Source organism: Phyllobates terribilis, unplaced genomic scaffold (genome assembly GCF_046119375.1).
Source record: "Phyllobates terribilis strain yellow unplaced genomic scaffold, ASM4611937v1 Scaffold_9__5_contigs__length_417890890, whole genome shotgun sequence".
Classification (NCBI taxonomy): Eukaryota; Metazoa; Chordata; class Amphibia; order Anura; family Dendrobatidae; genus Phyllobates; species Phyllobates terribilis.
The window spans coordinates 379,700,958-379,724,982 of NW_027362769.1; the positions used below are offsets into that span (position 1 = coordinate 379,700,958).

Genomic DNA, 24,025 nt, shown 5'->3' on the forward strand with positions numbered 1-24,025 from the left:
CTTCCAACACCCATCAGCCACCTCGATGATGCAATTATGGGGTACCAGTGGCCTCTGCAAGGCCTGCCATCTTTGTACACCAGGCTTTATAGGAGATTGGTATAAACCTAGCTGGTTGTAATGCTACAGGGCAGTACCACTTAGGAGATGGCCTTCATGTGCATGTCAGGACGATTTCCTGCAACCTTGACGCATGCACCTCCTTTTCGGAAAATGGTGGTGGTGACTGCTCATGCACTTGCGGAAAGGTCTACTAGTCCGGTGGATGAGATTAGTCAGTGATGTGCCGTATCTTCTGGTCTGTACTCACCTCTTTTGCTGCTTTGAAACTCGCACAACATTTTGTTTAGACGTTGTAAATGGTGTCACAATTACAGGTTAAAGATGAATTGTTGTCCAGAACCGCCCCCGGATTAATCTATTTTTTTCTTTTGATTATTTTGCAGAACCTCCGGATCCGTAGCATAGGGGGATCAGAGTTTTATACCAGATTCTCCACCAAGTTTAAGGGATCGCTAGGACAGAAGTTCATGTTTGTGGATGGAGACAAAACGATGTGCGGGTCTTACAGGTGAGCGGCTACAAAAGCAAGGTGGCGGGTGGGTATAGCGCCAGCAATTTGTGTGTGTTAATGAGGACATTTTCTAGGTTTACTATCCACTGATCACTACTCAAGTCAATAGGGGGGTATTATGTATAGCAATTGTGTAAGTAAAGGTGATTACAAGCACTTAATAGTGCCCTCTTTTCTTCTAGCTTCACCTGGTCAGCAGCGAGGATCGACCGAAATCTCATCACTGTGCTTTCTGGCCAAGTCGTGGAGTCCTTTGACCGCCAGTTCCAGGAACTTTATCTCGTGTCAAAAGGAATTAGTCTAAAAAATGTCCCAATGGATAACGAACCAGAACCAGAGCCGGTGATACAGCCTGCGTCCATGCCCACAGGACCCCCAGAATCCATTGCCAAGAAGCTAATCAACCCCAAATATGCTTTGGTTAACATCAAGAGTGCTAGTGAGAACGGCAAGGACTCCAAGAAAGAAGCTGAAGTTGCCAAGAAGTTAACCACCAAACCGCGAGTATCAGCATTCGAGCAGCAGGTGGATGAGCACCAGATCCATCCGGCGCTACAAGACATGGAAAGAGCCGATATGTTTGAGTATCTGCCTACATGGGTGGAGCCGGACCCCGAGCCCGGAAGTGATATTTTAGGGTACATTAATATTATTGACCCCAACATCAGGAATGCGCAGCCTTCTCAAATGAACCGGATCAAGATTTGTGACACTTCTCAAGCAACGGCTCAGTACCTGCAACAGACCAGGGAGAACGAGATGATTAAGCAACAGCAGCAAGAGAGTCCATCCTCCAGCATGAATTCCTCCGGACCACCTGGTCACACACAAGAACCATGTCCAAACAAGAGCGCTCCATCTGAGGAGTCCTGCAAAGGTCAAGAGATGAGCAGAGAAAATGGACCTTCAGAAGGTCGTACAGAAAATAGAGCACCACAACAAGATAGCCAAGATGAACCTCTCTCGAATACAAGGCCAACCGTAGCATCAAAGGTTGAAGATTGCACTATAAAGCAGCACAACGGTGAGGAATCGACCACCTCTGAGGTCCAAGAAATGCCTACTCCAAAAAAGCCACTAGAAGGCATTGCATCTTTAGCCGCAAATAATCATTTAGTGTCCCGTAACACAAGTTCGGGGCCAACAGGTGGAAATCCACCTCCGGTGCCGAAGCCTCGAACAGTGCAAGTTACAGACTTCATTACCATGAAGAACACATTAAACACCAAATCCAGCATGTCAACGGAGGAAAACACGGTGCCGTCCGTCAATGGGGTGGACGGCGAAGGAAGAGAATCCGAAAAGATAGACATCCTCATCGAAAATGGACCAAATGACGACGATCAAGATGAAGATGACACTGGTATATTCGGGCCGAGTCAGGGAGAATATTCATCCAGCGGTTCTGGTTCTCTACCTCCATCTAACGCCTCATCAATGTCTGAGGAATATTACCCATCTGCGGCCATTCACAGGAGGAGTTCAGAGCGAATCTCCAATGGAGAACGTCCTCCGCCTCGCCGGAAGCTTAGCGACGGTCACATTAGTCGAGGAAGCTTCTTGAGTCCACTCAACATCTCTCAGTCCTTGTTGGAAGTGAATCCTCAAGAAAATGGGAAGAGGAGAAGCATGCTGGAGGACTACGTTCTGTCTAACAACCCCTTGCAAAGGAAAGAGCGGATTTATGCTTTGGACCATTCTCAGGTGTGTATCGATGTCCATGAAGGTGACCTCCCGTTGTCCAATATGTGATTCGTAGAATGCACGTTATTTAATATTGGTGGGTTTTAATAGTCCCTCAAAAATGACTAATTGAACACCAACTTGTATATGGACGTACATGTTGACGGACGTTGTGCTGATTATCTACTTGTTGTAGACATTTTCTCGTTTGTATTTTACTTTTTCAAAAGACTGAATCCAATAAGTGCTCTGACCTTAGTCGTGAGATTTTATGGGGAACCCATCACCATTCCCTCCATCATGTTTCCAGTGTTACCTGGAAGTAATGGCTAACAAAAAAAGCGGAAAAGGACACCCGCGCCATATACAGATTGGGTCCCTGGGGTGGTAGGAGACCATCAAGTAACCTGTTGAGTGAAAACCTGGTCAATCAACTCATCGAGTTTTACAAGCGACCATTGCTGTGTAGGATCTCTGATAACAGGGACAGAGTAGACTTCTGAATGGAGAAGAAATCTGTGCGTAACTCCGAATCGATAGGAGAACATAGTTGCTCAGAATTGTCTGTAGATTTTATCTGTGGGTGGTTGTGGAATTTTCTCTTTATGGTGTTACCGCTATACCTGAGTAATGCGCTGATCCAATGCTGCCCGACAGGTTCACTATGTTTACACAAAACCAATAAAATGGCCGCCCCCTGGATCCTTTGGTGTTTCCGAGCCTTTCTTTAACATGAAGCCGTCTGCAGGCGAATGCCTGCATTGTATAGCGAGAGGCAAGATGGCCTACAATTCCCAGAATGCAATGCTCAGGACGTTCTGCTAAGCTACCCTACAAATTTAATAATGGAGACGGGAACAATTGGATTCATGGCAGTCAATCAGGTTGCCGCTGTTTCTCCCAGCCCTCCTACTCAATATGGCCGAGCGTGCATGTATAGAGGGGAAGTCAGTGGCTGTCAGACCCCTGAGAACAAAAGCCTGGGACTAGAGTTGGCCAAAAAGATTTGCTGGAGCCTGGTCGGTATAACCATGGCCACCGAACCTCCTCCCACCTGCCGGCATCTGACGCTTCTTCTGCTTAGTAGACCCGGCACAATGTTGGCCCAAAGGACCTACTAATCAGAAGAGGAGCCGGGGACATCGTCAAGTAGGAGGAGGTTTGCAATGACCTGGTGCGGCAGTCAATGCACCACCAATGTGGCCGCTGGACCAAATTCTTGTGAATCTTTTTGGCCAACTCTAGATCGGACAATTAAAGTAGTTGTCCGGCGCCTCTCGCTTTGGCATTGGTACCAGTGATGTTACTTCTTTAAAATTAACCATGCTCGATCCTTCTTTACCCTAACATTGTCCTCAAGTCGGGAGACACCCCTTCCCCCTCCATAGATAGTCAGCCAGCCCCCCTCTGAAATCTGCTCACTTTTTCCTAATGTATATAATGACCTTAAATACCCGATTGGCAGCTACTTTTCTATATAAGCCCCACGTGGCGAGTATGCCAGGGTTATGGGTGAGGCTGCTCCGGAGATTGGTACGTTATGAAACCTGCGGTACACGGTGTTCCTGTTTACCGTGGCTCCTAATTTCTCTTAATTCTGTGGGTTGTTTTCCTTTTTAATAAGAGGGCTTGTATACACCTGCTTATGCACGTCGCAGGGATGGTGGATGTCTTGGCACAGTCCTGTGCCAGTTTAGGTATTTTAAGTCTAGTGCAGATGTTGGAATGAGGTTTTCTTATGTGTTAGAGGGTCCTCCTAATCCACGACGCGGGTGAGACGGCTACCTCTGTATCCCAAGGGCTGGTAATGGAAATTTGTTAAAAATACTCCTATTATGTACCCTAGAAAGAACAGTATTGACATATGAAAAATATGGCAGCTACTCAGATTCCTTCAGCTGTCACTTCAAGTCCCTTGATTGACAGCCAAACTGCGGCAAAGTCTTGGGCACCGTGTGAGACAAGCTGGTTGGGTAGTCCTTACCCATTGTAAAGCTCTGTTCACACGTCCATCAGAGCAGTCAATAGACTTGCCGGAAAGAATTTGCAGCCTCAAAGTGGCGGAAACCACGATGAAACCCAATGGCCCCCGTTATAAGTTGGGGGTGGTATCTGTCGCAATGAATGGAGCGGTAGTGACAGCAGTCCATCCCTTATCCTATGGGACAACTGTTATACCTTGGTGGCCACCAACTGTCTCCAGACTGACCATTGATTAGGGATTTTTCCTTGCCCTACCTTTGCTGTCCAAGAGGATTAGGGTCAATCTTTAATACAATCATTCTGGGCTCAAAAAAACAATGAATGATGATGTTTAAAAACGAGAGTTTTGCTCATTCATCGGATGATTGCCGGCCACTTTAGACGGTCCAATAATTGGGAACGGACGTTCCCGATACTTGTACATCCTCAACTTATCGGCTTATTGAATTGGGCCTTTCGACAAGTATTTTAGTGCATTTCTGGCCTTCAGAATTATTTGTGTCTATCGCCAGATTTGCAGGGATTTGGGAGCTAAATGATAGGCGTAGTAGTAGTTTAGCTGTACAGTGTGATTCCCACGAATAGGATGTATAAATGCTTCTGCGTTATTACTTGGCGCGATGATTGTTTGATGATTTCCTTCCGACGTTTATAAGGAACACTTGCCCGTCACACACCCTTCCTGGTGATTTAAGGCTTCACATGTCCCCCTCCGAGCATAATAGTTGGAGTCACGCAGATTTTCTGAGTCAGGACTTTGTATATTAATGACTTATAATTGGGTTTTTCCACTTTTATGTAAGTGACACTCAATCACGATAATGTGGGGCTTCAAATTCAATATCTCTGCTTGCTGTGATGATAAACCTATGTGCTCTTTTTGGAGTCCTGCTGTCCTATGGTCACCACGTAGAGGTCCTTGAGGTCCTTTTACACAGCCAAATGCAAACTGGATTGGGACGTATAATCATTACATGGCCTTTTGGTCTTCAGACAGTTTGCATATTGTTGGCAGCACGTGCTTGTTTACTTTGGGCGATGTGCTGAAAACAGTGATGATTCTTGGGAATGCAGAAACAATCCAATTAGCTGGCAAGGAAGCATTTTTCTCAGGGACGGGTTTACAGACCAATAATCAGGAATGAGCAAGTTGAGGTGGGAAAAAAAAAATCATGGGCTCTATAGCAAAAAGCCATAGGTGCCCTTCCTACCTGGGTAAAGAGCACGACTGATCATTCCCGGCATGATGATAAAGATCATGGGCAGCATTTTCAGATAACTGGCGAGGATAGACCCAGCTTTCGCATGGCTTAGGTTCTTGGCTGAGAGCGACCTCTGCACGATGACCTGTTGGGTGGGAAAGTGGACATGACATTATACCATAATAAATGCCTCATCTTATCCTTCCTTGCATAAAGAACGGGGGGGGGGGTATGCAAAGACTAATATTTGCATTGCTAGCTTTGCAGAATTGGCACACGCAGTCATACTAACACCCAACCCTTCTCTTCTTGCTCTTCAAGGCGAAACCACATTTCCATTACAGCACAAACGGCCCCACCGGAGGATTCGACAGGTTCCACTCCCACCCTGGCACCAGGAACGTAGGCAGGGGCAGAGCCAAGAAGGAGACTATGGAAGGGCCCGGAGTATACCGTCAGCTTAGTAGGAAGCCTGACAACCCGAGACCCGGATACTGGAGCGGAAAGGACTACGGAAGCAGCTATACCAGTCCCCTATCCCAGAGTCCCATACCCCCCGACAACGTGACCACGCCGTTCGGGATTCCATATTCTAAGCTATCCCAAGCGAAACATCTAAAGAGCAAGCTAGGAGCCAGCAGTCTGGACTCTCGGAGGAGAGGGCATGGTCCTCCTGGCCACAAGGACCTTTAAATAAGCTCCTGGCGTTTCTCTTGCTTGTGGGCACATATCCCTACTGGAATATGGCGCCTTACACTGTGTACTAAGCCCAGAGGATGGATAACGCCAACTGTGGTGTAATAAGGCTGCTGGAATAAGCCACCGGTGTGCTGCTCGGCCTTACCGCCATAGAGGTGCTAGCAGACCCCAGATGTGTATGTGCTTGGTGAGGCTTGCAGGTGGGTTTTTCTTTGGGTGGATACTGAACTGTTTTTATGATGCCCATCGCTGCAGGGTCTGCATTTACTGCACTTTTTGCTCTACCTGTTTACATTCCTATTCCAACCAGGTCTTTTTTATGGAGTGATATTAAAGGATTCTTATCCAAGTGGCTCTAACTACCCATAATGGGCCAAAACCTGTTCCCACCGTTGAATACGTGGCAGCCATTTTTTTTGTGGGGGGGGGGGGTGGAGAGGGTCAGGTTAATGGATGGAGAGTTAAGTGTGATGAAAACGTTTAAGAAAGTTACTTAAAGGGTTTATACGTTGGTTTGAAGTGGGGCTTCCAAATACAGATAGCTGGTGGCAGCCATGTTTTTGGATACTGTATTAATGTCGTGGGTCGTGTCCACTGTGTGTCTTCCTTATCTGGTCTGTAGTGTTGGTGCAAATTTATTTTCAGGACTCTGGTCCATTGGCCACATCAGTAATCCATGGCTGCTGGACGGGAGCCCTGAGAAACGCCTCTCACCTCCTGGCAGCTCTTATTAGGCGGCATGGTGTGACGTCGTACCGGGCCGGATAATCATAATAAGAGCCATGCTGATGATGCCAGGCAGGAGGTTGTTAGCAGCGCTCTCTTCCCGATGGACCGGGTTCTGCAAATCAGTTCGCCCCATCTCTACACGTTTCCATATCTCCAGTAGAAAACACATTAATGGAGCATACCTTACTTATTTTTTTTTCTAAAAAGGGAACCTGCCATTGGTAGTATGGCTGTATAGGTCTTAGTATAACAATAAAAATTCTGATACCTGTCTTGTAGGAAGCAGATATTCCAATGTTGAGAAATCAAGCTTTGAAGAAGCCACATGCAAATTTTCCTTGAGGTGCATTGGGGGTGTGTCAATGCACTTGGTCTATATGGGCACGCCCCCAGTGCACTGCTAGGCTAGTTTTCATGAGCTTTAAATACTTGATTTTTCAGCGCTGGCACATTGCATTACTTTGAGAACGATATGATGACCTATACCATCTTACCACTAGTTTCAGTAGTCTTGACGGGTTAAGCTGACAGACAGCCACTTTAAATCGGGATTCGCCTGGGCCCCCTCTTTCATTTGTCTGGCTGCGGTATTATATGGTTATGAAGGTGATAAAGATGACTTTGTGCACAAAACATTGGAGACTTATGTATAGCGTATATGCCGTCATATACATGCTCTCGCTGAACGTATCCACAGGGCTCCATTGATCCTATAGAGGCTAAAATAGTGTTTTTTGGTATTTTATCCAGACATATACCGACATTAAAAGGCTCAGCGCAATGTGCACAGAGCTGAAGTCTGTCGGAGCGAGGGCCAGCACCCATGGACCCAATGATATTTTTGCTGCGGTTACAAAATGGCCGCCTCCACTGTTTGTAGCATCACTTCAATGTTTTATTGCAATGGTTGTAAGGGCACGTGCGAGCGTTTTCTGCCCAGAGATGGTGGCGTTCATTCTCTCCTCCATTTTAGACATGCGAGTCCTCGATAGAGGGTGCAATGACCATCTAAAATGGCGACTTCAGAATAGGGTCACGTTCTCTCCCTGGCTGGTTATTTTCCGCTGTATGTATGTGAATATGTAACTTTATGTATATATGTGTGTATGTATGTATATATCAGACAGGGGTGTGAGGACATTTGCAATTTACAGGGCACAGCTCATTTGTACCCCCTGTTATGTTCATTCCTTTATTCGTTTTGGTGCAATCTTCCTATTGATAGGCCAGATCTTATGGCTACATTTACACGTGGTTACACGCTGTGATATTTTACTGTATAGGACGGATGTTACGTTGTAGAGAGCAGGATTATATATATATATATATATATATATATATATATATATATATATATATATATATATATATATATATATATATATATATATATATATATATATATATATATATATATATATACGCTTGCCACAGTTTGTAGGGCAATAGCAGCGCTGATGTGGTTAACATTCACCTACTGCCATTCTAGTAATATCACTATTAGGCCTTGTATACAAAAAACACTCCTGGCAAATACAGAAACTCATGCCCATAGCAACCAATCAGATTCCAGCTTTCATTTTTTCATTGCAGGTTACAGAATGAAAGAAGAGATTTGATTGGTTGCTACGGGCAACTCCTCTTCCCTGTGCATGTTGATTGTGGAGGCATTTACCCCAGCAGCCAAACAGAGCTCTTCTTTCATGTTATAACCTGCACTTGATGAATAAAAGATGGATTCTGATTGGCTGCTAGGGACGACTGTTTTCCTGCATGAGGCAGATTTACACTTGTACGCCCTAGTAAATAAAAACAAACAAAATGGCTCTTTGAACAAATTCCTAAATTTTGCCTTTTTCCTTGCCCTATATGAGGACGTTTGCCACCAGTTTCATACATATAGACTGGTTGCCCTCATTTTTGTGTACAAAACAATTACAGTAAAAAAATAAAATGGTCATAATTACCTGATCGGTGCACCAATACCAGGCGGCGAGGATGGTCAACCCAAAAGTCATTCCCGTCCACGGAAGGTCACCACTGACCGGATCACGGAAAAGATGCATGGCGTCAGAGCGGGGGAGGTGGCAGGTGGTATTCGGGACAACCAGGGCCGGTATGGCTGATGCATAGGCCTTTTCTAGATTTTGGTAGCCTCCAATTTCATTGAACGCTGGGTTAAAAACAGATAAAAATGTGAGCAAGTAGGCAAAACACAAAAAATGTAGTCATATTGGTCACCAAGGCATGGCAGGGTCGACCATTTTTGTGAAAATTTTACTTTTTTTTGGACGGCAAGTAAAACAAAAATGGTGGTCCATAGCAACCAATAACGGTGCAGCTTTCATTTTTGCAGAGCCATATAAAAAATGTAAGCTGCGCTCTGATAGGTTGCTAAGGGCAACAATGGCCGATTTTACGATTTTCTGTTTACAAAATGGCGGTTAGTTGAAAACATTCGCAGCTAACGCTTGGCACACTGTTTTTGTGCATAAAACATCCCTTGTCATTGTAACCCATGACGTCCCTCAGTAAATACACAGAGTCCATTATGTTCTGTCTGAAAGGATTAAATCCACTTATGTCAGGTGAACGCTTGGCGGGCGGCCATGTTCTCTGGAACTGTATCTTACATCCACAAACGTCTGGGGACAGTTCAGTGATAAGTCTGAGGCGCAATGGATAAAGCCCCGAGGCTCAATTCTGAGAGAACGAGAATAGCTTCTAACATGGCGGCTGATGAGTGCGACCGACAATTTTGAAAGCGTGTAAAATAAAATGGCTGCTCGTTCTGCGATTTACATTCCATATGTTGTAATGGATGGGAACATTGAATCTTATTTTACTTGTTATTTTATTAATATTTTTTTCTCAAGCACCAAAGACCAGCAGAAAAGGTTTTCTTTGTCACAGTGGGAACCTGGGAGACCATCTGCAAAGTCCTAAGACTATTTTTGTATGTTGTAAAATGGTTTTTAAGCTGTTTTAAATAAATGCTGTATTTAAAGCTGCGTCCTGTGTGATTTCATTGCTGGGTATTGTGCTTCCATTATATAGGCGTAATGCACACAGTAATCCGGACAGCGAGGTCACAGTGCAGGGATAATGCACACAGTAATACAGACAGCGATGTCACAGTGCAAGGATAATGCTCAAAGTAATACAGACAGGGATAACGCTCACAGTAATGTGCAGGGATAATGTGCCTGGTGCTACAGACAGCGATGTCACAGTGCAGGGATAATGCACACAGTAATATAGACAGCGATGTCACAGTGCAGGGATAAAGCGCATAGTAATACAGACAGGGATAACGCTCACAGTAATACAGCGATGTCACAGTGCACGGATAACGCTCACAGTAAGACAGACAGGGATAATGCACACAGTAATATAGACAGCGATGTCACAGTGCAGGGATAATGCACACAGTAATATGGACAGCGATGTCACAGTGCAGGGATAATGCACACAGTAATACGGACAGCGATGTCACAGTGCAGGGATAACGTTCATAGTAATACGGACAGCGATGTCACAGTGCAGGGATAACGCTCACAGTAATACGGACAGCGATGTCACAGTGCAGGGATAATGAGCCTGGTGCTACAGACAGCTATGTTACAGTGCAGGGATAATGCGCACAGTAATACGGACAGCGATGTCACAGTGCAGGGATAATGCGCACAGTAATACAGACAGCTATATTACAGTGCAGGGATAATGCGCACAGTAATACGGACAGCGATGTCACAGTGCAGGGATAACGCTCACAGTAATACAGACAGGGATAAAACTCACAGTAATACAGACAGCGATGTCACAGTGCAGGGATAACGCTCACAGTAATACGGACCGCGATGTCACACTGCAGGGATAACGCTCACAGTAATACAGACAGGGATGTCACAATGCAGGGATAACACGCACAGTAATACGAACAGCGATGTCACAGTGCAGGGATAACGCGCACTTTAATATGGACAGCTATGTCACAGTGCAGGGATAAAGCTCATAGTAATACGGACAGGGATAACGCTCACAGTAATACAGACCGCGATGTCATAGTGCAGGGATAACGCTCACAGTAATACAGCGATGTCACAGTGCAGGGATAATGCGCACAGTAATACAAACAGGGATGTCACAGTGCAGGGATAACGCTCACAGTAATACGGACAGCTATGTCACAGTGCAGGGATAACGCTCACAGTAATACGGACAGCTATGTCACAGTGCAGGGATAATGCTCACAGTAATACGGACAGGGATGTCACAGTGAAGGGATAACACGCACAGTAAGACGGACAGCGATGTCACAGTGCAGGGATAACGCGCACATTATTACGGACAGCGATGTCACAGTGCAGGGATAACGCTCATAGTAATACGGACAGCAATGTCACAGTGCAGGGATAACGCTCATAATAATAAGGACAGCGATGTCACAGTGCAGGGATAATTCACACAGTAATACGGACAGCGATGTCACAGTGCAGGGATAATGCACACAGTAATACGGACAGCGATGTCACAGTGCAGGGATAATACACACAGTAATACGGACAGCGATGTCACAGTGCAGGGATAACGTTCACAGTAATACGGACAGCGATGTCACAGTGCAGGGATAATGCTCACAGTAATACGGACAGCGATGTCACAGTGCAGGGATAACGCTCACAGTAATACGGACAGCGATGTCACCGTGCAGGGATAATGAGCCTGGTGCTACAGACAGCTATGTTACAGTGCAGGGATAATGCGCACAGTAATACGGACAGCGATGTCACAGTGCAGGGATAACGCTCATAGTAATACGGACAGCGATGTCACAGTGCAGGGATAACGCTCATAGTAATACGGACAGCGATGTCACAGTGCAGGGATAATTCACACAGTAATACGGACAGCGATGTCACAGTGCAGGGATAATGCACACAGTAATACGGACAGCGATGTCACAGTGCAGGGATAACTTTCATAGTAATACGGACAGCGATGTCACAGTGCAGGGATAACGCTCACAGTAATACGGACAGCGATGTCACAGTGCAGGGATAACGCTCACAGTAATACGGACAGCGATGTCACCGTGCAGGGATAGTGAGCCTGGTGCTACAGACAGCTATGTTACAGTGCAGGGATAATGCGCACAGTAATACGGACAGCGATGTCACAGTGCAGGGATAACGCACACAGTAATACAGACAGTGATGTCACAGTGAAGGTATAACACGCACAGTAAGACGGACAGCGATGTCACAGTGCAGGGATAACACGCACATTATTACGGACTGCGATGTCACAGTGCAGGGATAACGCTCATGGTAATACGGACAGGGATAACGCTCACAGTAATACAGACCGCGATGTCACAGTGCAGGGATAACGCTCACAGTAATACGGAAAGCGATGTCACAGTGCAGGGATAACGCTCATAGTAATACGGACAGCGATGTCACAGTGCAGGGATAACGCTCATAGTAATACGGACAGCGATGTCACAGTGCAGAGATAATGCACATAGTAATACGGACAGCGATGTCACAGTGCAGGGATAATGCACACAGTAATATGGACAGCGATGTCACAGTGCAGGGATAATGCACACAGTAATACGGACAGCGATGTCACAGTGCAGGGATAACGTTCATAGTAATACGGACAGCGATGTCACAGTGCAGGGATAACGCTCACAGTAATACGGACAGCGATGTCACAGTGCAGGGATAATGAGCCTGGTGCTACAGACAGCTATGTTACAGTGCAGGGATAATGCGCACAGTAATACGGACAGCGATGTCACAGTGCAGGGATAATGCGCACAGTAATACAGACAGCTATATTACAGTGCAGGGATAATGCGCACAGTAATACGGACAGCGATGTCACAGTGCAGGGATAACGCTCACAGTAATACAGACAGGGATAAAACTCACAGTAATACAGACAGCGATGTCACAGTGCAGGGATAACGCTCACAGTAATACGGACCGCGATGTCACACTGCAGGGATAACGCTCACAGTAATACAGACAGGGATGTCACAATGCAGGGATAACACGCACAGTAATACGAACAGCGATGTCACAGTGCAGGGATAACGCGCACTTTAATATGGACAGCTATGTCACAGTGCAGGGATAAAGCTCATAGTAATACGGACAGGGATAACGCTCACAGTAATACAGACCGCGATGTCATAGTGCAGGGATAACGCTCACAGTAATACAGCGATGTCACAGTGCAGGGATAATGCGCACAGTAATACAAACAGGGATGTCACAGTGCAGGGATAACGCTCACAGTAATACGGACAGCTATGTCACAGTGCAGGGATAACGCTCACAGTAATACGGACAGCTATGTCACAGTGCAGGGATAACGCTCACAGTAATACGGACAGCTATGTCAAAGTGCAGGGATAACGCACACAGTAATACAGACAGGGATAACGCTCACAGTGATACAGACCGCGATGTCATAGTGCAGGGATAACGCTCACAGTAATACAGCGATGTCACAGTGCAGGGATAACGCTCATAGTAATACGGACAGCGATGTCACAGTGCAGGGATAACGCTCATAGTAATACGGACAGCGATGTCACAGTGCAGGGATAATGCACACAGTAATACGGACAGCGATGTCACAGTGCAGGGATAATGCACACAGTAATACGGACAGCGATGTCACAGTGCAGGGATAACGTTCATAGTAATACGGACAGCGATGTCACAGTGCAGGGATAATGAGCCTGGTGCTACAGACGGCGATGTCACAGTGCAGGGATAATACGCACAGTAATACGGACAGCGATGTCACAGTGCAGGGATAACGCTCACAGTAATACAGACAGGGATAACACTCACAGTAATACAGACAGCGATGTCACAGTGCAGGGATAACGCTCACAGTAATACAGATAGGGATAACGCTCACAGTAATACAGACAGCGATGTCACAGTGCAGGGATAACGCTCACAGTAATACAGACAGTGATGTCACAGTGCAGGGATAATACGCACAGTAATACGGACAGCGATGTCACAGTGCAGGGATAACGCTCACAGTAATACAGATAGGGATAACACTCACAGTAATACAGACAGCGATGTCACAGTGCAGGGATAACGCTCACAGTAATACAGACAGCGATGTCACAGTGCAGGGATAATGCACACAGTAATACAGACAGTGATGTCACAGTGCAGGGATAATGCACACAGTAATACAGACAGTGATGTCACAGTGCAGGGATAATGCACTCAGTAATACAGACAGCGATGTCACAGTGCTGGGATAATGCACACAGTAATACAGACAGTGATGTCACAGTGCAGGGATAATGCACACAGTAATACAGACAGTGATGTCACAGTGCAGGGATAATGCACACAGTAATACAGACAGTGATGTCACAGTGCAGGGATAATGCACTCAGTAATACAGACAGCGATGTCACAGTGCTGGGATAATGCACACAGTAATACGGACAGCGATGTCACAGTGCAGGGATAAAGTGCATAGTAATACGGACAGCGGTGTCATAATGCAGGAATAATGCATACAGTAATATGGACAGTGATGTCATAATGCAGGTATACTGCACACAGTGATCATACAGACCATTATGTCATAGTAATGGGATATTACAGAATTGCACTATCGCCTCCATCTGTCCTCATATGACACCTTGTCCCCATGTACTGTCGGATCACTTTGTCAGGGGTGCTGTAGGTCGAGGATAATGTTTTGCATTTTCCCATGCAGTAGTGATGGTCAGCCGTGATTGTCCTGACCTAACCCAAATACAGCAGCCAATCACATCTCCAGCTATGTCACTGTGTACACACGCTGCGGGTCTCTTTATACCAAAAATGGAGCATTTGCATTAACAGGCAACAGGTGCAACGTGCAAATTTTCAATTATGTGTTTCTTCCTGATGCAAAATATCCACAGTCTGCACATCGACAAACACCGGCAGGATATGGGATGACATAAACAGGAGGGTGATGCCATCTCTGTCTGCTGCATTAGATCATGGGTGCAAACAGAAGGTAGAGGGCTTTATGAAAATGAGGGGATTTCTTTGCTTCCTCTTTCTTCCTAACACTAACAGCTTTTCCCTTGCAATCAAACACCCCTGATGTCTCATTTGCTAATATTGGGGGATCAAGTGGCCAGAACACTAGGGATTGGGTCACCGTGATCTGGAGCCATCCTCTCCATGCCTCTATGGTACTCCATACAGTATCTCTCAGTCATCCCGGATTCAGTACGACAGTGCCTAATTTGGGAAGATGTCCCGGGAGGTCAGGGTAAGAATACAGTTGCAAAAAAATGGTGGAGGATGGAACCATCAGATCCCTACTCCACCATTAAGTCTGGATAGAGACTGAAGGACAATGAAGGGACCTTCAGTTTGTAAAGGACATATCGATATTCATGCTATAGTTACTTTTATAGTTACTTCATTTCTGTTGCTTGCTCCTAAAATCATGTTATTATTACTCCTTGCATAGCATACATTCTTCTATTCTTTTCTCCTGCTTCACATGCAATTTTCTCACAGGACCCTTTTCTCTCAAGAACATTCTATGAAACACCCTGCTCCCGTTATCTAACTAGTCTGAGCCGGGATGTATAACCTTGTAACTTTCCACCATGCACCGAACTAATGATAATATGACCATATGTGTGTTTCCGTAATAATTGTACTAACATTGGTTTAAGCCTGTAGTATGGCTGTAGGTGATTGGCTATTGATATACTCAAAACAATATATAATGCTAAGTAGAATAAACGGGGGTTAGGCATTTTCCGGATCCTCCCATACAGAGCTCTGTCTCCGTCTGGCTTTCTGTTGAATTGCGCAATCAACCTTATAACAAAATAATTTGACACTCACTTGGTCAACCGTGAAGGGTCATTACTGCCCTCCCTCAACAAGTTCACATGACATTCCCTTGGCCATGTGACTGGCTACAGTGACCAGATCAGCAGAGGAGAAGGACACATAGGCTAGTGTGATGCTTGTGTAGACATATCTACTGTGGGAGCATCATACCTTGTGTGGGGGCTGTGAGGGCATCATACTCTGTGAGGACATGTTGGGGCATCACACAGTGTTGTGGGGGCATCACACAGTGTTGTGGGGGCATCACACAGTGTTGCGGGGGCATCACACAGCATTGCGGGGGCATCACACAGTGTTGCGGGGGCATCATAGTGTGTTGCGGGGGCATCATAGTGTGTTGCGGGGGCATCATACTGTGTGCGGGGGCATCATACTGTGTGCGGGGGCATGTTAGGGCATCATACTGTGTGCGGGGGCATGTTAGGACATCATACTGTGTGTGGGGGTATCATACTATTTCAAAGGCTGTGTGGACATCATACTATGTGGGGGTACTGTGAGGACATCATATTGTGTATGGGGAGATGTAGGGGCATCATACTGTGTGTGGGATGTGGGAACCAAAATTAGCTTCACTAGAAGCCATATTTCTGTGTGGGCACATGTAAAGGACTAGGTGAGGTTTGGATACTGGTTTAGTGGAGAAGCAAAATTACTGCTATGCAGCAAGTGTCCTTTTTCCTGTCTATCACATTGAGAGTACCTGTGATTGTCAGGACGATGGCGCCTACAATCATGATCACCGTCTGCAGGGCATCTGTATAGATGACGGCAGCCAGACCTCCTAAAAAAAATCAAGACAGACAGTGGAGTAGCATAAATATTCACCGATGTACCAGGTATAAAAAGTGTGGCTCCTTTAAAAATCAGAGAGGGGGTGTCCTCCATTTTCTAAAAGGCCATGCCCCATTTGGAAATCACCCCCCATGGTCAGTACTGTCCCTGGGAGACTGATCCATGAAGGTCAGCGAGGCATGCACAGGGAGCCTGACTACACGTGGCGGTGTGAATAGTGGCGATCCACGACTCACCTGCGATGGTGTACATTGCAGTCACCACCAGCATCAGCACCGTGGACAGGTAGAGGTTCCAGCCCAGACACACCTGCACAAACAGCGCCCCAGAATAGAGGTCCGTCTGCACGAAAACATATGGAATGAATTAGCACACATCATCCAGAGCTGAACTCACAATTCTGGAAGTTGTAGTAAGCAGGTCGTGAGACGCAACGATAAACTGGTCAACAAACAATAGTATCCACGTAAAGTAACAAATCAGATAATACTCTCCCCGGATACACCGCCGGCTCCTCACTGTTGCTCCTGTCCCTGTGTTTTGGCTGCAGAGGTGACTTCACATTATCAGGGCACATCACCGCTGCAGCCAATCACTGACCTCAGCGGGTCTGTTTAGCTTCTTTACGGCAGGGAACAGTTAGATAACTATAAAGACCACACCACTTCCCACAATACAAATCACCACAACAAGTATTGCAGATACTGAACAAGCAGGGGATGCTGGGAGATTTCAACTCTAAAGCCTGAAAAATAGTGAGTGCAGCTCTGGAGTATAATACAGGATGTAACTCAAGCTCAGTACAGGATCAGTAATGTAATAAATGTACACAGTGACTGCACCAGCAGAATAGTGAGTGCAGCTCTGGAGTATAATACAGGATGTAACCCAGGATCAGTAAAGGATAAGTAATGTAATGTATGTACACAGTGACTGCACCAGCAGAATAGTGAGTGCAGCTCTGGAGTATAATACAGGATGTAACTCAAGCTCAGTACAGGATCAGTAATGTAATAAATGTACACAGTGACTGCACCAGCAGAATAGTGAGTGCAGCTCTGGAGTATAATACAGGATGTAACTCAGGATCAGTAAAGGATAACTAATGTAATGTATGTACACAGTGACTGCACCAGCAGAATAGTGAGTGCAGCTCTGGAGTATAATACAGGATGTAACTCAGGATCAGTAATGTAATGTATGTACACAGTGACTGCACCAGCAGAATAGTGAGTGCAGCTCTGGTGTATAATACAGGATGTAACTCAGGATCAGTACAGGATAAGTAATGCAATGTATGTATGTAGCGCCCCGAGGGTTCGGTTGCTACAGGGGTATTGCACCTCAACCAGAGGTGTGATATTCCACTCCTAGGTAAGGATGGAGTGTGGACCAGGGCTCAGTTAGCTGCACACATACATACACACACTCCCCATTTCTGGGGGACAGCTCGACGGTGCTCCCATTTGCAGGCTGGAGTGGGGAGGGGGGAGAGAACCCAGTGATGTAGGAGCAGAAGGGGGCGGTTTCTGGAGCATAGTAAGGAGCTCATTGGGTGCAGGTCACCTGAGCTCAGACACAGAGAAACAGATAAAAGGTGGGAGCCATCTTAGGGGGAAGTCCAGTCCAGTCAGGGGGTTCAGAAGGGAGAGAGAGCTGACAGGGAGCCGAGGCTCAGCCTGAGCTCAGCTCCACGAGACAGGCCTAGAGAGAAGGCCGGGGCCAGAGAGGAGAAGAGAAGAAGGAGAAGGAAGGAAGGAAGGAGAAGAGACAGAGGAGTAGAAAGGCTCCAGAAACAAGAAGGCAGAAGGGACCCTAAGAGAGCAGAACGGATAACAACCGTTGCAAACCCGCGTTATATCGGGTGAAGGGTCAGTCTGTGGAAGGGTACCGGATTCCCAACTTGGTGGAGGTAAATCATCCCTCAGCCAAGAACCGGAGGTCGTGATCATTTATTGGTGCGACCCCCCGCCAAACCTGCTAGGAAGGCGCCATATAGGATAGCGGGAAGCGGAGGCCAACGCTTGCCCGACACGGTCCGTGGTAGCTGGACAGAAGTTTGGTCATTGGTGGGGCACGAGAGGCCAGAGAAAGGACAGAAGGGGGTCCTGTGCCACACTCCTGAATTGCCTGGGGGTTGACAGAGCTCCTCACCTGGTGGACGCAGCACGGCTTGGGCAGTCATTGCTGACAGAAGTGACATGGATAACAACTGTGAGTAAAAACCCTGGACTGCACCATTGGACTCAGTGTGATCTTTGCTGCGCCTGCACCATCACCCCCAGCATCCACCTACACTGCCCTGAGGCTACACTCCTCCCGTGGGGAGTTATCCTATCCCTGTGCTGCACACCAACACCAGCCTCAGCGGTGTCTGCCCCGCAGCGGCGGTTATCCCTGACCGCAATCCACGGGTGGCGCAGTCGGACATTCACAAATCTATAAATAGACTGCCACAGCATTTGGTCTGACCACCCTGAGCCAAGGGACCGGGTTGCCACTACTACCCCCATTAGCACCGTACACCAGAAGGCCCGGTTCCGGGTACCCCACGGCCCAGGGGGCGAGTCATGTACACAGTGACTGCACCAGCAGAATAGTGAGTGCAGCTCTGGAGTATAATACAGGATGCAACTCAGGATCAGTACAGGATCAGTAATGTAATGTATGTACACAGTGACTGCACCAGCAGAATAGTGAGTGCAGCTCAGGAGTATAATACAGGATGCAACTCAGGATCAGTACAGGATCAGTAATGTAATGTATGTACACAGTGACTGCACCAGCAGAATAGCGAGTGCAGCTCTGGAGTATAATACAGGATGAAACTCAGGATCAGTACAGGATCAGTAATGTAATGTATGTACACAGTGACTGCACCAGCAGAATAGTGAGTGCAGCTCTGGAGTATAATACAGGATGTAACTCAGGATCAGTAATGTAATGTATGTACACAGTGACTGCACCAGCAGCATACTGGGTGCAGCTCTGATCAGCTGCTAGTCAGTGTGGTGATTGCGGGTGTGGTGGCTGCAGATCCTGCTATGAGCTCCTGATCTCTGAGAAACCAACACCTCTCCACCTGGGGACCTGCTCTCTCTCTTTCCCAGGGAGGGAGCGGGTTTCTGGGATGAGTGATGGAGCCAAGTCCCAGGCTTCTGCTTCCCGAACCAGGCCGGCGGGGGGCAGAAGAAACCAGCAACCGGCCTGCACATCAGAGGACTCGGGGGTGAGACGCTCCACCAGGAGTCGCAGCAATGTGGCTCCTACTCCCCCCGGGATTGTGGAGACCCCTAGAAGCCGCAAGGCTTCCAGCATGGAGGAAAAGCCTGACAGCGGCGTGCAAGATGGCACTCCTTCCGGAGGAAAGCTGAGTGCTCACGGAGGTGAGGCCGACCTCCCTGAGGGGGGGTGGGCGCTGCAGGGACCCCGGGAGTCTGTGTCCACCTATGCCTCCCGGGTCATGATCCACCTCCGTGAGTATGAAGATGCCAGTAAGCTCATCAGGAGGCTCCGGGAGGAGCTGCGCTGCACAAGCGCAAAAGTTGCAGGGGCCTCCAAACCAGGAAAGTCCAAGCTCCAAGCCGAGGTAAAGCGACTGACCAGTGAAATTCATCTCCTGGAACTTAGGAAAGCCACCATCAGGGAGCAGAGTGGTCCTTTCAAAGAAAAACATATAAATGAAGACCGCTTTAGAGAAATTGCTGATACCAGAGAGCAAAGGCAGATAGGGCTGCAGCCTGAGAGCCAGGTGGATGATGAGAGTGATGATGACCAGCAGGAAGCCCCACCTGGCAGCCTGCAAAGTCATCCGCAGGCCATGTGCAGCGAGCTCCCTGCAGGACAGGCGACAGTGACATCCGGTCGCAGTTCTGCCGGCTCTGGGGAGGACAGTGACAGCAGCGGCCAGGGAGGGGCGCTAATGGCGGAGATTAAGCTCCTGGAGTCCCCAGTGTGCCTCCAAAACTTCCATCTTGGTGACGATCTACCAGAAGAGGCACCTGGGGGCCACAAAAAGGCAAAGAAGACCAAGCCAAAGCTGCAGGAAGCGGTAAGATACATATATGCCCCCCTCCCTGTACCCCCTGAGTCGGTGGCAGGCTCAGCTCGCTGTATAAGCCCCGTTGCCCAGCCCAGCCCGGGTTCTGCTGTGGATCCGATGCAAAGGCGCGGGGAGATTACAGAGCGCGGTAGGGAGGCGCAGAGCTCCGTCTCTGCTTGTAGTAGTGGGGACGTAGCAGGAGGTGCATCAGCCGAGAGGCTGGACAGTGAGGGCGGCCCGGCGGCGGGCGTTCCGTCAGGCCACGATGCTGTGGTGTGCTCCTCAGTGGGAGGGGGGAGCAGCCCGTTGTCGGGGGCAGCTCCGGTAGCCTCGGCGCCTCTGAATGCTGTTGCCGCTGATCACTTAGTTGAGAAGCGGCGGCAGTGTGAGGGGGCAGTTGGGGCTGAGCGTTCCGGTCCTTCCACAAAAGTGCTATTTTGTGTTGGCGTCGCTGGTCCGGAAGATCCTGATGCTAAAGATCAGCGGCGCCTAACTGCAGCTAAAGATCAGCGGCACATTATACCAAATGCCAAACAGTGGAAATTACCGACCGATGATGTGGAGGGCACACATAAGACCGGGGGTGAGGTCGCCTCCAGTTCTATGGAGGTGACTGAGCCCCTTGTGCCTGATGCGGAGGTCAAAAGGTCATCCACCATTGTTACTGGTCCAGCAGGAATGAATGTGGTGGTGGAGGTGAATGAGGATAATTCATTGTCTAGTGGTGTGGTTGCTGGTTTGGTGGAGGGTGAGATGGAGGTGGGTAATGGTGATACTGTTGGGGCTGATGTGGTCACTGGTCCGGTTGCCCCCCCGGGGGTGGCAACACCTGTCCAGAGTTATGCCAGTGTCACCTCCGGGGCAAATAGGGCATCCTCCTCGTCTCCGGGCTTTGGGGACGGCATGTTGCAACGGCGCCTTCTGGAGGCTCTAAAGAAGGGGGAGAGATCACTAATGGTAGAGGGTCGAGAGGTTGATCTATCCTTCTGGATAGAGAGGCATGGCCTCGGGGCCTTCCGAGAGCAAAAAGGGGGAGATACAGTGTGGTCCCTCCCAACAGCCGGGCCAGGCAGTGTGCGTAGGAATGTGGTCCGTCTTCGGTGGAGGGGCAGTGATGCATGTCCGCCAAGGTCTAAAGTTGTGGAGCTCCTGCTGAGGATGGGCTTCAAGGCAATTGACATCTACGCCTTGATACATCCCTATTCCACGCCTGAGTTTGATGTCAGCTTTGTTCGGCTGGAGGGGCTTGAGCTCTTCTGGGCGAATTATGAGCTGGCAAAAAATGAGCCCGGCTGGCAAGACTTTGCCGTTCAGGCAGTGTCTCGCCAAAACCAGATCAAGAAAGTGACCGTGATGATTCGTAACGAGTCGCTTTCTTGCTATGACATCATGACGTGGCTTGGTCGGTATGGAGAGGTGGTGGAGATGCCAAAGAAAAACTGTGACAAGTTTGATATCTGGTCAGGGGCCTGGACGTTTATGGTAAAACTTAAGAGTTCAGGTGGTACGGTTGCCCACATTCCATCGTCTGCCTTCCTGGGTAGGGATCGTATCCTGGTCTTCTACCAGGGGCAACCGAAGCTCTGTCACAGGTGCGGCGACCCCACACACTTCAGTGCAAACTGCACCGTGCAGAAATGCGCGTTGTGTGGGGGTGTCGGCCATCTTGCCGCCTCTTGTGTGGAGATTAGGTGCCACCTGTGTGGTGAGTTAGGTCACCCATTCAGCCGTTGTCCTCGCTCCTTTGCTAATGCAGTCGAGACCCCGGTGGGAGTAAGCCGTGAGGCCGATTCTGCTGGGGAGGGGACTAGCAAGGGTGGGGGAGCTGAGGGGCCAGGGAAGAAAAGCAATAAAAAGACGCCTGCCCAGCTGAGGCGTCTAGACAAGCGCAGACAGGAGAGGGAGCGGGGCGAGCCCCAGACTACCGGGGCAGCCCCTGTCCTGGATGCCAGTGTTGCTGTTGAGGCCCCGAGGGATGATGAGTTCGATGAGGAGGTCAGGAGGATCCACAGGGAGGAAACTGCCTCTGCTTCAGAATCCTCCCATTATGAAAGTATGGATGAGGATAATTAGCGGTGGCTAGAGAACAAGCGTAAGCTCGGCACCAAAAAGAAGAAAAAGAAGGGAGATAAAACATCTTCTCCCGCTCTGACCAAGGTACCTAAGGAAGGTAAAACCGACTCCCCTCTGGTTGGTCTTTCTAACCGGTTCCAAGCCCTTGATAACATCTCTTCCTCTGAGGAGGAGGCTGAGGGTGAGGTTCCGGCTTCAGCGGAGCTTACAGGGGGCGCCGAGTCTCCTTCTCCTGGGGATGCAAGGTCCTTGGGGGGAGGGACTGGCCCAGAGTCCGGAGACGAGGACGAAAAAAGAAGGAAAAATGTGGGAATGGACACCTCTGTGTCATTAAAGAGGGGGAAGGATTCCTCCTCTGAGGCAGAGGATAAGGGGAGTGGGAAGAAGAAAGCCATCTAACTCAATCACCAATGATGGCGGTACCCACTCCGTTGACGCTGGCGTCCATTAATGTCGCCAGCATTAAGTCAAATATGGCTAGATTTGCGGCCTTTGATTTTCTCAGCCGGGTTGAAGCTGACATTTTCTTTTTGCAAGAGACCAGGCTGCCAAATATGGCAGAGGTGTTTATAGCTAAGAGGGAGTGGAGACTCGGGCCCTCCTATTGGTCTCTTGCGGCCGAGCCGTATAGCGGAGTGGCGGTCCTTTTTACCGCACCGGTAGAATGCCGACGGGTTATTGAGCTAGAAATGGGGAGGTGCCTGATATTAGATGTCCTCATGAAGGGACAGGAGCTTCGGCTCATTAACATTTATGGTCCCCAATCTAAGTGGGACCGGAAGTGTCTCTTTACGAGGATCAAGCCTTACCTTTTTACGAGTCGGCAGGTCGTCTTTGGAGGGGACTTCAACACTGTCACGAGGCCCCGGGATAGAGGAGGTTCCAGAGACAAGCTGACTTATGATAGCGTCGCCCTTAATAGTATAGCTAGTGAGGCTCGCCTGGTGGATGTCCACATCCGGCACACCCCAGGCCACGAGGGGTTCACCTATCATAGAGGTAACTGTAGGTCCAGGATAGACAGGTTTTATTTAAAGGAGGAAGCCGTCTCTTCAGCAGTATCTGTTGTTGAGGTGGAGTTCTCCGATCACTGTTTGATTTTGTTTTCCCTGAATGTTACAGAGACCCCCCGGATGGGAAGAGGCTTTTGGAGGCTCAATTCGTCTCTCTTGGAAGAAGCGGAGATAAGACAGTCCTTTGAGGATTTTCTTCAGAGCCAGGTACCCTTACTGGATCTTTGTAGTAGTAAGTCAGAGTGGTGGGAGATGTTTAAGAAAAGGGTGGCGAGATTCTTCCGCCAGCTCTCGAGCCTCAGGAGCCT

The 24,025-nt window shown here is 48.2% G+C and overlaps 2 protein-coding genes across 2 annotated transcripts in view; one reads left to right on the forward strand and one right to left on the reverse strand.

The window, feature by feature from the left end:
• Positions 1-9,880, forward strand: part of FAM83G (family with sequence similarity 83 member G) — a 32,712-nt gene extending 22,832 nt beyond the window's left edge. Inside the window, exons 3-5 of the mRNA XM_073648456.1 lie at positions 447-571; positions 757-2,278; positions 5,764-9,880. Coding sequence (XP_073504557.1) covers positions 447-571; positions 757-2,278; positions 5,764-6,135 — 2,019 coding nt within the window. The 3' untranslated portion in view covers positions 6,136-9,880. The remainder of the gene's footprint in view (positions 1-446; positions 572-756; positions 2,279-5,763) is intronic.
• The window catches only part of SLC5A10 (solute carrier family 5 member 10), a 114,411-nt gene that overhangs the window by 64,833 nt on the left and 25,553 nt on the right, over positions 1-24,025 (reverse strand). Inside the window, exons 6-9 of the mRNA XM_073648457.1 lie at positions 16,826-16,931; positions 16,498-16,578; positions 8,838-9,043; positions 5,452-5,587 (exon numbers count right to left, since the gene is read on the reverse strand). Of these exons, the coding sequence (XP_073504558.1) occupies positions 5,452-5,587; positions 8,838-9,043; positions 16,498-16,578; positions 16,826-16,931 (529 nt within the window). The remainder of the gene's footprint in view (positions 1-5,451; positions 5,588-8,837; positions 9,044-16,497; positions 16,579-16,825; positions 16,932-24,025) is intronic.